At 53.6% G+C, this 13,611-nt stretch overlaps 1 protein-coding gene and 1 long non-coding RNA gene across 2 annotated transcripts in view; one reads left to right on the top strand and one right to left on the bottom strand.

Moving 5' to 3' along the window:
* LOC101663878 (thyrotropin-releasing hormone receptor-like) overlaps positions 1–4,476 on the bottom strand; it is a 7,984-nt gene extending 3,508 nt beyond the window's left edge. The window contains exon 1 of the mRNA XM_004698306.2: positions 3,544–4,476. Coding sequence (XP_004698363.2) covers positions 3,544–4,329 — 786 coding nt within the window. The 5' untranslated portion in view covers positions 4,330–4,476. The remainder of the gene's footprint in view (positions 1–3,543) is intronic.
* A 4,510-nt stretch (positions 4,477–8,986) lies between these two features.
* The window catches only part of LOC123522323, a 5,325-nt gene continuing 700 nt past the window's right edge, over positions 8,987–13,611 (top strand). Inside the window, exons 1-2 of the long non-coding RNA XR_006680589.1 lie at positions 8,987–9,071; positions 13,135–13,330. This is a non-coding gene — a long non-coding RNA (uncharacterized LOC123522323). The remainder of the gene's footprint in view (positions 9,072–13,134; positions 13,331–13,611) is intronic.

Here is a 13,611-nt window from a genome sequence, read left to right as displayed (position 1 = left end):
TGCTACTAGTCATACTGCTATTGTTACTAGTCGTACTGCTGTTGCTACTACTAGTACTGCTATTGCTACTACTCGTACTGCTATTGCTACTACTCATACTGCTATTGCTACTAGTCGTACTGCTGTTGCTACTACTAGTGCTGCTGTTGCTGCTAGTTGTACTGCTGCGACGATGACTGCAGCGGCTGCTGTTGCTGCTAGTCGTACTGCTGCGACGACGACTGCGGCTGCTGCTATTGCTGCTTGCAGGACTACTGCTACTCTGCTGCGACGTGACTGCTAGGAGTCCTGCTGCCTCTGCAGCGGACAACAGTACGGACGTGTTGCACTCCTTGTCGTACTGCTGCTGCTGCTATTGGCTCTCGTCATCCTGCTGCTGCTACGGCCACTGCTGCGGTTGCTAGACGAGTACTGCTGCTGCTGTTGTCACTCCTGCTGCTATTGCTGCGGCGGCGGCTACTCGTAGCACTGCTGCTACCACGACCGCTCGCATCGCTATTCCTAGGACTGCTGCTGCCACCACGACTGCATTGCCATGACAAGTACTGCTACTGCTGTTGTGATTACCGGTAACAACATCTAGTAGGGCTGCTGTGAGGAGTAGTACTAAGCTACGTCTACTTCTACGACTCCCGCTAATAAGAATATTGCTACTGCTGCTATTACTACTAGTAGTACTACCGCTGCTACTACTGCTATCGTTGCTGATAGCAGTACTGCTGCCACTGTAGTTACTACTAGTCGTACCGCTGCTGCTGCTGCTGTTATTACTGCTGCTGCGGTGACTCCGGCTGTTATTGCAAGGACACATCCTGCCCCCATCCTTGTTACCACTAGCAGTGCTGCTGTTCCTAGTGCTACTGTTGCTACTGCTGCAGCTGCTTTGTTGTTGCTCTGACCCTAGAGACCCAAGGCACAGCAGACAGAAATACTGCCTGGGCCTGGGCCACCCTCACAGTTGTTCCTATGGACGACTTATGCTAGTAGTACCAGTACCACTGCTGTTGCTAGTAATCCTGTGACTACTACCAGTCAGACGGCTGCTGTTCATGACTCAGCATTGCACGGGTTGGAAGCTGGGCAGGGCTGCTTAGAAGCTGGTTCCAATACAAATCAACTGATGGGCCTGGGCCACGGCTCGCTCTCCAGCCACAAGCCCTCCCCCAGCCGTCTCAGCCAAGGACTCACTTTTAATCCTCTCCTCCACCTGCTCCTTCCTTTGCCCAGACAGCTGCCAGCACCTCCTCTGCACCACTGTCCTGACTCTCCAGTTCCCCATCACCTCCCTGACCGCGTCATTAAATAAAGCCTCCTAGGGGAGCTGCAGAGGAGCCCTGGTGGCACGGCAGTGAAGCGCTTGGCTGGGAACTGAATGGCTGGTAGTTTGGACCCAGGAGAAAGATATGGCAGTCTGTCTCTGTGAGGATTATAGTCTTGGAAGTCCTGCTGGGCTTCTACATACCGGGCAGTCCGCTGTGTTCTACAGTCGACTCGATAGCCACAGGGCGTGTAGGCGGAGGGGGGGATATATAGTGCGCCCAGGGGGTGCCAACAGTTAGCCAACGCAGCAGTTAACCAAAGGGTCGGAGACTGAGCCCACTTCAAGGCACCTTGAGAGAAAGGCCTGGAGACAGGCTTTGGTAAGACCAGCTTCTGTAAACGCGACGGGCCCCAGGTCCCCTCTGACACACAGGATGGCCTATTCCACAGTGACTGACTAGGCAGTCTGCATTGGGGGTGTTTCAAGGGATGCATGGCTTCTCATCCAGGAACGAACATCTGTTGAGGGGAGACAGGTCACCCTCATCCTGGGCAGCCAACCGGACCCTCCTGCCTCCCCCTCAGAATCCTCAGTGACCCCTGTGGAGTCCTATCTCGGCTCAAAGTTCCCCATGAGAACTGAGGGTTCCCCCCATTGCTGGAGGCTGCACAGTGAGCCCTGGATATGCTCAGTCACCTCAGTGGGGGGTGAGGGGGTGTACTGGGTGAGTCAATTTCCTCATGGGGAGAGAAGCTCACCTAGAATGTTCCAGCACACAGGTACTTATTCTAGTATTTATCTTCCAGACTCTGAAAACTCAGTGCCTCGGGTCAGATTCATCTCCAATAAAACCATGATGATGATGATGATAGATACCACATACTGAGCACTTATTATGTGCCTGGTAGCATAGTGGACAAATTGAGCTGCAAACCACAAAGTCGGTGGTTCAAAAGCACCAGCTGCTCTGCAGGAGAAAGAAGAGGCTATCTATTCCCATGAAGAGTTACAGTCTGGGGAACCCATAGAGACCGTGCTGCCCCGTCCCTCAGGGTTACATGAATTGGAACGGGCTGTGAGTTTGGTTTTGGAAGGACACACTGGAGGGGGGGGGGGCACCCAGCGCAGCCGAGGGGTGGTAAACAAGAGTGATTTAACAGGCTAGTGGGAGGCGGGGAGGAGCGATGGTCCGGAGCTGGAGGCACATGGGCCCTCAGCCTGGGATTAAGCCATCAAACGCACTGAGCCCAATCCCGCCCCCTCCCTCTAATAACAGCCTGGCGAAGCTGCCAGCAAGCTGGCTGGACCACAGAGGTTGTTTGAAGTGGTTGAAAGAAACCTGTCAGGGGAAGTAGAGAGATGGCGACAGAGGGACTTTGAGAGGTCAGTGAGGGACTCCCCCCACCCCCCAAGCCAGGAATGGAGGTGGGAGAAAAGGATGCTTGGGCTCCTCCTAAGTGCAGTTTGTAAAAACCCTTGGGCAGCACATTCTGAGAGGGTCCGTGGGAAAAACCAGCAGTTCCCGTACGTGGGTTCCCAACAGGGATGAGACCAAGAACAGTCACCGAATCAGGCACATGGTAAGTGCTCAGTAAACGCTGAGTCTCAGCCCAAGGAAGGGAATGTCTTCAGTCTTAGGCTCTCCAGGTCCCCGGGGCTGCTACTGGTCATATGGAACAGTGTGGGCTTGGGAAAATCATTTCCTCTCATCTCCCCTCCTTCACTCCCCCATCAGTAGAAAGACAATAGCAGCGACCAGGTAAAGCTACCTGTGGAGGACGTGGAATAGTACAACCAGCAGCCTTGGCATCATTGGACTCCAGGCATCTCTGGGTGTGTCAGAGTGAAACTGGACGTCCTGGGGTCCCCAGTGGCTGCTCTTTCAGAAAGAGGTTGTCAGCCCTGCCCTCCATGGCTTCTTGGGGTGCGCTTGAACCTCCAGCCCTCCAGGGAGCAGCCAGGGTCATTGATCGTTTGCACCATAGGGACTCCTCTGAGAGCAATAACCTGCATTTATTGAGCATGTGCTTTATGTATGCATTGGCCTACACAGGCTGCGTGGACGATTTGATTTCTCTAGGCAGTTCCATGTGGAAGGTAGGCAGTGCCATCATTCCCCAATAGCAGAAAGGGAAACTGAGGCTCAGAAGGGCAAAGTGATGTCTCCCCAAACACGAGATTTAGGAGAGATCTGAGCAGGAGAAGTCCCACTCTGGCAACCACCTACCCTTCTGGCAGGCTCAATCCCAAGGTGCGGTGGGGGTGGGGGGGCCCGATCCTACCTGCTTCCTGGAGTTGAGGGCGCCCTTCCGGGCCCTGGAACTGAAGCGTGCTTGGCCCGGGGGTCCACCTTGGTGCACCGAGCCCGCGTGGCCCGGGTCGCCAGGTGGCAGCGGCCCGACGAAGAGGACTCGCGCAATGAGCGCGTAGAGCACGGTGGCCAGGCCCAGGGGCAACGCGTAGAAGAGCATGAAGTCCAGGAAATAGACGGGCAGGTAGAGAGAGCGCGACACGCGGTAGCCGCACTGCACCTGCACGCCGTCGGCGTACGCGGCCTCGCGCGTGTCCACCAGGAAGAGCCAGAGCACGCAGTAGGCGCCGGTGCCCAGCCACACGAGCGCCGCGATGCGCTTGGCCCGCGCCACGGTGCACAGCGCCTGGGCGCGCAGGGGACGGCAGATGGCGAGGTAGCGCTCCACCGTGAACGCCGTGATGGAGCCGGTGGACGCGTTGATGCCCACGTACTGCAGGTAGGTGATGCCCAGGCAGCCCGCGTGGCCGAAGACCCAAACCCGGCGGGCCACCACCTCAGCCACAGCGGGCACTCCAGCCGCCAGGAGCACCAGCAAGTCTGCAGCGGCCAGGCTCACCAGGTAACAGTTGGTGGGTGTGACCATGTGGCGACTCCGGACCACCACCAGGATTACCATGCCGTTCCCAGCCACGCCCACTGCGCACACCAGGGGCACCAGGGCCAGGGTCACCGCCTGCACCTCCAGCGGAGGTCGGGGCATGGCGCCCAAGCCCGAGGCATTCGCGCGCTCAGGGGCCGCGGTAGCGTTCTCCATGCGCCTCTGTCCGCGCTGCGCCCCGAACTCCTGGCTGCTACAGTGGGCTGGGGCTCTGGGGACCCGCTTTTCCTGGCGGGAGCTGGGCGTTCTCCCGGGCCACCGCTGAATTGGATTCTCCAGCACCGGGCAGGGTCTAGCTGCCGCAGCTGCCGCCACCGGGGACGCTGGGGGCTGGAGGACCCAGGGGCTGGAACAGATCGGCGGCAAGCGACTCAGCTGGCACGCTGCCCCTCTTGGGCCTGCGTTGGCGCCCTCCCCGCAGGGGGTTTGCTGCAGGGGCGTGACTGCACTCTGGATACTGACCCTGGCACCCCCCGGCCACCCCCATGCCGTCCTCCAGGGCTGACTGGCTCAACCCTCTCCGGTCTTACCTCCACTCTGCAGATTCTCCTGGCTGGGGGACTCACGAAGTCTGGTGGCCCCGCCAGGAGGCGCGCGGCGTGGGTTGGACTCCTGCCTCGGTAGCCTTTCTCTCCACGCTGCTGCCCACGACCCCCCCTCAGGCTGCCTCTTCCCTTGGGCTGAGTTGGTTGTCCCAGCCACCGCCGCCGGTCACCCCCACCAGCTGCTGGCACCGCCCCTGGCCTCCTGGGGTCAGGCATAGAGTGCAGGGTGCAGTGGGGAAGGGAGGCTGAGGGAGCATGCCCTGGGCTGTCGCTCTCTCCCTTGGCCCTCTCCAGGGCCACCTCCGCTCCCCGTGGGACCCGCAGGAAGGAGTGGACCACCCAGGATCCCGGCGGTATTTGCACAGGCAGAAACCGCAGTCCTACCTCAGGCAAAGGCTGCCGCGGAAGCGTTTGCCTGTCTAGCCTAGAGTCGTCCTTCCTCTCCCTTGTCCCCTTGCCCTTGCCCCTGCCTACCTACTCCAGGGCCTTCTTTTCTCCTCCAAGATGAGGGGTGCCCACCTTCCCGCAAGGGTATCTCCAGGAGCGAGCAGGTAGGGGGCTTCTAGAGACTTGAACGAGTGAATTAAGGACTGGTTTCTTGGATGGAAGAGTTAGCACTGTGCACACAGCAGGTGCTGCGGAAACACTTCCAACTATATGTCCTTTAAAAATCTATCTTTTACTCTGGGAAATGGGAGTGGAAATAACAGCACTTGCCCCAGAGTGTCCTTGGATTTTTCGTAAGCTGACATAAGTAGGATCCATGCACAGTGCCTGATACACAGCAAGCAACTAGTGCCCTCGAGTTGATTGCTGCTCACACGGGCCGGTCCTGGGCCGTCCTCACAATCGTGCTACTGCTTGAGCCCGTTGTCGCAGCCACTGTGTCCACCCATCTCCTTGAGGGCCGTCCTCTTTTTTGCCGGCCCTCCACTTTTCCAAACCCGACGTCCTTCTCCAGGAATTGGCCTCTCCTGACAACATATCCAAAGCATTGTAAGATGAAATCTTGCCATCCTGTCCTCTAAGGAGCACGCTGGTCATACTTCTTCCAAGACAGATTGGTTTGTCTTTGTAGCAATTCATGGAACTTTCAATATTCTTCTCCAGCACCACAGTTCAAGTGCATCAATTCTCTTTTGGCCTTCCTTATTCAGTGGCCAACTTTCACATGCATATCATGCAGTAGAGAAGATCATGGCGTGGGTCAGGCACACCTTAGTCCTCAAAGTAACATTCTTGCTTTTCAATACTCTAAAGAGGTCTTGTATAGCAGACTTACAGAATGCAACGAGTCTTTTGATCGCTTGACTGCTGCTTCCATGAGCATTGATTATGGATCCAAATAAGACAAAATCTTTCACAACTTTAACCTTTTCTCCATTTTTTAATGATGTTGCCTATTGGTCCAGTTGTGGGGATTTTGATCTTCTTTTCATTGAATGGTAATCCATACCGAAGGCTGCAATCCTTGATCAGCAAGTGCTGATGTGCCCAGTAAATGGGTAAGAAATGAATGGGATGTGTCTTAGCTCTTTAGTCATGGTATCACAGAGCTATCACAAGTGGGTGGCTTTTATGAACAGGCATTTATTTTCTCACAGTTCAGGAGGCTGGAAGTCTGAATTCATAGCACCAACTCTGGGGAAAGGCATTTTCTGGTTCCTTGGGGATCTCCATATGTCTCCCAGTCTCCCCTGTGCTTCGTTGTTTAATCTTTTATATCTCTAAAGAGATTTCCTCAAGCCAGCACCCTCTACTAATCCTGCCTCACTGACAAGCCATGCCCAAACAGGATGATAATCACAGGCAAAGAGGTTAGGCTTTCCAACACACTTAGAGGGATCTAAGTCAAGCTACAGCAGGAAGCAACTTAGTCCAAAATTCAAACTCACTGCCATTGAGTTGATTCTGACTCTTAGCCACCCTATAGGACAGATTAGAACTCCCCCCGTGGGTTTCTAGACTATAGCTCCCTACAGGAGCAGAAACTTCCTCCTGTGGAGAGCTGGTGGTTTCAAACTGCCAACCTTGCAGTCAGTGGCCCAACATATGCCGCCAGGGTTCTAAGCAACTTGGTTAGGAGGTATTTTGGGGGCACCAGCCAGGGTCCACAGTCCTTTGGTGGTGCAAACTTGTCCTTAGGTACTTGACTGCTAATCAGATGGTTGGCGAAGCAAACCCACCCAGAAGTGACTCGGAAGACAAGCCTGGCAATCAACTCCCGAAAAGTCACAATTTGAAAGCCCTATGGAGTGATTCTCATTTTCACTGCAAATTAGAATCAACTTGGTAGCAATGATCAACAAGAGCCAGGCTCCAGGATGCTGTCAATCTTTATGATGAACGACAGCCACTGTGTAAGAGGCACCTACTCTTGCCTGGTGCTAGTCTATGAAGGTTCCGTGTGTTAACTTGTGGTATATTTGCAACCCTCTATGGGGAAGGTGTTAAGAGTGTCCCCACTGAGGGTGAGGTTATGGCCTGCTCCCAATATCAGTAGATGCGGTGGAAAAGCTTGCTTATTTTTGCTGAACCTGGATCCTGTATCTGGCTTAATGATGTCTGGTCTTTTGAACTTGAGCCAGCTGCCTGTTTATCCTGGGAGTGATCAGTGTCCTGCCATCTTAGTGTATAACCTAAGAGAATGAGACTCGAAGGAGTTGTGTAACTTGTTCAAGAATGCATAAGGTTAGTAAGGTGGTGGGAGTGGGTGAGGAGACAGACTTGGATTTGAACCCAGTACCTTCCTGGACATATGTTCTGACCCATCACACATGCTCTCTCTCTTGCAATGGTGCTCTTCTCTGGAACCTTCAGCAATGGCGCGAGCATTCCATGACTGACGTGGGACCCAATGCCCTGCTTCACATCTGTTATGTCCCCATGATCCTGCCCTTCAAAACTGACGTCCAGAGAAGAGTGAAGTCCAATGTCACACAGTGAGTCAGGGGACAAGCAGAAAGTGAACCCCAACCTCTCAGCTTCATGCTCCTCACCCAACCGTCCCTTACTCAGCCTTTTCTAAGGTGGCAGGTGCCAGGGAAATCCAGGGTGATCCCTCCCCAGCACAGGGCGTGAGAGTCCTCCTTGGATGAGGTCCAGGGAGAACCTTTTAGCCATATTAAATGCAGTGGTTCCTTGAGCTTCCTTCTTCCTAAGCCTGCCAGCTCTCTCTCCTTCCTAATGGAACCATCTCATTGCCAGCAGCAAAGGGCAGAACTTGGCAAGGCACTGTGTATATTGGAAATGAAGTCCCTACTGCTCCATCCCCTTTCTGAGCCCTCCCCAGTCTTCCCCATCTTAGTAAAGGCAGCACCAGATACTCAGTTGTAGGTCGTTTTCTCTGCCTCTCCTTTGGCATTCACCTCCACATCCGAAATACTGTACATGACCTACCGTTGAGCGTGATACACGTCAACTTGGCAGGGCAGGGGCTCCCAGTGGTTTGGCAGTTAGGACCTGGTAATCCCCCCTGATGTGATCTCCCTGAGGGTGAGGTTATGACTTGCTCCCAGTATCATAGATGCTGCGGGAAAGCTTCCTTATTTTTGCTGAGTCTGGATCCTGTATCTGGCTTAACGATGTCTGGTCTTTTGAACTTGAGCCAGCTGCCTCCATATTGCCTGTTGATCCTAGGAATTGTCAGTGTCCTTCCATCTGATCTGCTGACCTTGGACTCATTCTCCTCTGCAGCCATAAGCTTGTCTGATTCCTGTCTATATTGGGTTCTGAGTCAGTTTATTGTGCCAACCTGGCCGATAAACACATGTGGGGTTAATTGAAGGGTGGAGGGATAAATGGCTTGGTGAGCTTCGCCTTTCTAGTTCTCGGGTCTCTTGCTTTGTGATGGTCACACCAGGGTGCAGCTGCCTTAGCAGTTCCCTGCTTCAGCTTGCAAGACTGACTTCCTACAAGACATCCCCAAGGAGAGGCCACATGGACCTCCCCCGATGCAGCCCTGGGTGCTGGAGCACCCATGTGGAGACCCCTGCCAGCGCTGAGATGCTTACACATTCACTGACTCAGCTTTCCTCCTGCATTCGGCATTGTTGTGTCTGTTTTGTGAGACGGAGGAGGACTTTGTGGATTGGTGTTGGACATATGGGTTAATGGGTTAATGTTGGACTTGTGGGCTTGGGCAGCACTGGGTTGGGATGTTTTCTTGATGCTCACTTAACCTTTATATAAGACTCTCTCTTATACATGAGTTTCTGTGGATTTGTTTCTCTAAAGTACCCAGACTAATACAGGTTCCTCATCCCTGACAACTACACATAGCAGAAGAAGCTTCCAGCCTAACATCTGACCCATGGACTTGGACCGTGCCCAGACTTGGAACTCTCCAGCCATGTGAGTAAATTCCTTGATACAAACCTCTCTGTACATATACATAGATACGCTTCACTGGGTTTCCTTCTCTAGAGAACCCAGCCTAAGAGAAGAGCCATGGACCACCCTATAAAGACATCTACCTGTGCTCTTTTTCCTCCCTGCCTCTGAGCTAGATTGGACACAGCCTTCACCCAGATATTTGTGGTTAATCAATTAATATTATTTGTCCACAAGTAACAGCGTGCCCGATTACAAAACCAAATGAATCAACCCACTGTCAGCGAGTCTATCTCAACCCATAGCAACCTTATGTAGGATTTCCGGGACTGTAAATCTTTGTGGGGGCAGACAGCTCATCTTTCTCCCAAGGAGTGGCTGGTGGGCTTCAACCATTGACCTACCAGTTAGCAGACCAGCACCTAACCCACAGTGCCACCAAGCACCTACTAACGTTAGATTCCTGCCAGGGCTTTGAGCCTGATTGCAAGAGGCTTAAAAATCAGAGACCACCTCATTAGCAGCAAGGCCCGCCCCCCAAGCCACTCTTCCTGGAGAAACGGCTCATTTCAGAACCAGACCGGGAGCGCTGCACGATGAGCCTGTGAATTGTGGAGTGCCCGAAGCCAAGGGAGTGTTCACAGGAGCCAAACGACGAACAAAAACCCCCAACAAACAAACACCACCCCACAATGAGGGGGTGTGTATTACCGGGACATGGGAGCCAAGGGAAAAGCTCCCGGTGGCTGGCTGGAACAATTTGAGCAGCAAAATAAACTCGTATTTAAGTCAACCCAGAAACGCAAATCCACGAGTCGGGACTGAACAACAGAAATGAGTGGAAGAGACTAGACAAATCCCCGGAGATTCCGAGTCACTTACGGGGTTCTCGCCTGTCTTACCTGTGCTTCCGGAACAGAAATGGATTTTCTCAACTTTGTTGCTGACGAGTCTGAATGCAGGGTGTTGACTCCCGGGGAAGGCCCTTGGCCTCTTTCTGGTTCGAAAGTTGGCTGAGGTGGTGCTCACCTGGCTCCCCAGGGTAAAGTCACTCTTCTCCCTGTCCATGCTGGGACTCTTAGGAAGGAAGTTGCCAGCCACACTGCAGAAGCGTTGGAGTGGATGGGGTTGTGAAGTGCTGGTGCGTGTGGGATTGTGGAGTGTTGGTGCGTGTTGGATTGTGGAGTGTTGGTACATGTGGGATTGGGGAGTAGTGGTGCATGTGGGATTGGGGAGTGTTGGTGCATGTTGGATTGTGGTATGTTGGTGCATGTTGGATTGTGGAGTGTTGGTACATGTGGGATTGGGGAGTAGTGGTGCGTGTGGGATTGTGGAGTGTTGGTGCGTGTTGGATTGTGGAGTATTGGTACATGTGGGATTGTGGAGTGTTGATGTGTGTGGGATTGTGGAGTGTTGATGTGTGTGGGATTGTGGAGTGTTGGTGCGTGTGCGATTGTGGAGTGTTGGAGTGTATGGGAATGTGGAGCACTGGTGCATAAGGGATTGTGGAGTGTTGGTACACATGGGATTGCATCTCCCTGGGGTTTCTGGGCTTGCATCTGCCGTGTGTATCTTCACATAGCATCTCTCCACATGTGTGCCTCTGGGTCTACTCTGTTGTCTTTTATAAACCACCTGGCAAATGTTTAGGGCCCAGTGTGCTTCAGCATGACCCATCCTTCCAACCAGGTACAGAGGGTAGGACCTCCACAGAGATTTGGGGAGGGGGGACGGAGGTGCCTGCAGTCCTGGGCTCACAATCTCGTTGAGGACGGTGAGGCGGTCTCCCAGGCAAGGCCTTTGGTCTGGTTTGGTGTCTATGCCTCTTCCTCGCTTCGGCTCGAGAGCCATACGCGGCTCTTTTGGCTCATGTGGCTCGCAAGTAAACTTGAAAATGAGACGATCATCACTGCATCTATAATACTACTGTAAATGTTCCTTATTTGTCAAAATATATTCATGGCTCTTGAGTAATTTTTAAATTGCTGTGAGGGACACGACTGGCTCTTCCATCTCCAAAGTGTGCCTGCCAATCCCGGCTCCGATGGACCAGTGTAACGGGACAAGGGGAAGGCAGCAACGTGGTACTTTGATGCAAAATCTAAGGCCGGCTTCGCCTTTGAATGCGGATTCTGCATCTCACTGAGAACAAATCCTCCTGAGAGAGGGGTCACCTCGGGCCTCGGGTTTCAACCTGTGGGTCTTGATCCCTTTGCGGGTCGAACGACCCTTTCACAGGGGTCACCTGATTCATCACAGCAGCAAAATGACAGTGACGAAGTAGCAATGAACATAATGTTATGGTTGGAGGGTCACCACCACAGGAGGACCTGCATGAAAGGGTCGCGGCATGAGGAAGGTTGAGAACCGCTGTGCTAGAGCGAACGGTCCTTTTTCTTTTTTAAACATTCTATCGTGAGTCGCGGGAAGGGTTACAGAGCAGTTTGAAGCGTTACATCCAGCAACGTGTACGCATTCTGATTCAGTTCATCCATGGCCGCCCCCTCAATGGACGGTCACGGATCCCACTTCCTCTCGGTGTTCCCCTTCCCAGGCCTCCTCCTTCCCTAACCCTCTCAACGTGGTCCTGGGTAAATGCTGCCCCTGTGCTCACACGCAGTTGATTATCCCCACATGCAGATGGGCTCAGTTTCAGACCTGGAGGGTAAGGGCCCTACTCTCGGGGCACTCACCCGTCTGTCTGACCACTGAGCCAAATCTCTCTTGTAATTCCAAGTTCTGAGTGAGCACGCCTTAATTCTGTGCCCTAGTGGCCTCACCAGCCTCACCCTGCTTCTGGCTGTGTGGGGAACAAGGACGGGCCAGGCCTCTGGACAGGAGGTGGCAAGGGACTAGGACCAAGCACCAGAGTGGCCCAGGACAGGATCACAGCCCTAGGGGTGGGACAGTGGGGCCTCTCTAAAAACATTGAAGGAAGAAGTGGGGGAAGTGGGCGGGGCAGGCAAAAGGAACCGAGACCCACTACAAAAGGGTCTTTCTGACCCCACTCATATGGTCCCGTCACTTCCACAGGGCTCTCTGGAGGCACCCACCATGGGACACTTGCTTTGGGGGTGTCCTGGGGGTGCCATGCTGGGAGAAGCCCAAGCCGCATACAGGCACTTCAATTCACAGTCCTAGTGGGACCTGGCTCAGACATCTGGCACGTGATGGAAAAGGAGTCAGAGTGCCTGTCCCCCATGAGAAAACGGAGCTTCCGTGTTGGGAGCCGGCCCTAGCAGACATTCTCAAGGTCCTTCAGTGACCGGCCCTAATGGAAAATAACTGGCAGGTGGTTATGCCTTAAAAGATATCTTAGTCACCAAAGATTCCTTGTTCTATGAAAATGTCTGAGACAGCTTGCAGTTTGTGTTACCCCCCCCCCCCCCCCACCCCCCCCCGTCTCCCCCCGAAGTGTTCTTTGACTATTGTGCAGCTGTAACTGTTCTGCAGCTACGTGACCTTGGTTGGTTATCCTCCCCTCTCTTCACCCATTGGTTGAAATACTAAGCACTCATTGGACTACAGACATACCATATTGAGAATATGATGGATAGCCGATTGGTTAACATTCTTATGCTTCATTATAATAATACATGTTGGATTGGATACTGTGCAGCACACCTTATTAGAATATGCACCTCCCAGTTCCTCTTTATATTCCCCTAACTTTGCCCAAATAATCGAGCTTGATCAGCATTTGTCTTGCTCCACGTCTCCGTGTCTTTCTTTCCATCCAGGTTCGTCTTTCCCTCCAGGGCCCTGCTCGCGTGTCCCGCTGGCCGGGACGCTACACTTCAGATGGTGACATGACTTGTCCAGAGTCACCATGCCAGTAAGTTGTTGAGCTGAGCAACTGGGCCTTGTCCCTGAGACAACTGATTCCAGGACTCCTGCTCGCATAATCACGGTGTGTGGTCCAGAGGAGCCCTGCAGAGGTGCACGGGAGCCTGATGAGCTGTTGGACAAACCAGCTGGGAGAAGGAGCTGGGAGACAGCCTTGGGCACATCGAAGATTGAGCTCGGGGCTACACTGACTCCCTCTGATTTCTGCCCCTCTCTCCCTTCTCGTTCCTGGGACCAGCAAGTATCCCCTGAAGTGACCCTGGAAGTGATGTGACCAGCCCAGCGTTCCCTCCCAGCATGGTTTCCAAACAGAGCAGATGTGCTCTCCTCCCGGTGGCTATGGGCTTGGAACAGAGAGAAATGTTCTCAGCTGGCCCGCAGACCAGCACCGACGTCAGCACTTGGCTCCTGCCCAGGTCTGGACCTGTCAGTAGGTCAGTGTTTGAGCGCTCAGGTCACTCGCCCTGGAGACTCCTGCTTCCTCGGCTCCGTGTCCAGCACAGATGTCCTAGAGTGGGACTGGGCATGGCCTCGGCTGAGGGGAAGTCAAGCCGTGCTCTCCACTCACTCAGTCATTCAACAAACACTCTCTAAGGCATTGTTTCTCAACCCTCGGTGACCCCAACCTTAAAATTATTTTTGTTGCTACTTCATCATTGACATTTTGCTACTGTGATGAATCGGGCGACCCCTGTGAAAGGGTCATTTGACCCCC

The sequence above is a fragment of the Echinops telfairi genome, unplaced genomic scaffold, assembly GCF_000313985.2.
Source record: "Echinops telfairi isolate 266 unplaced genomic scaffold, ASM31398v2 ScPeMD7_5592;HRSCAF=6446, whole genome shotgun sequence".
Lineage (NCBI taxonomy): Eukaryota > Metazoa > Chordata > Mammalia > Afrosoricida > Tenrecidae > Echinops > Echinops telfairi.
The sequence above is the reverse complement of the archived record's forward strand: the minus strand, read 5'-3'. Positions and strand labels throughout refer to the sequence as shown.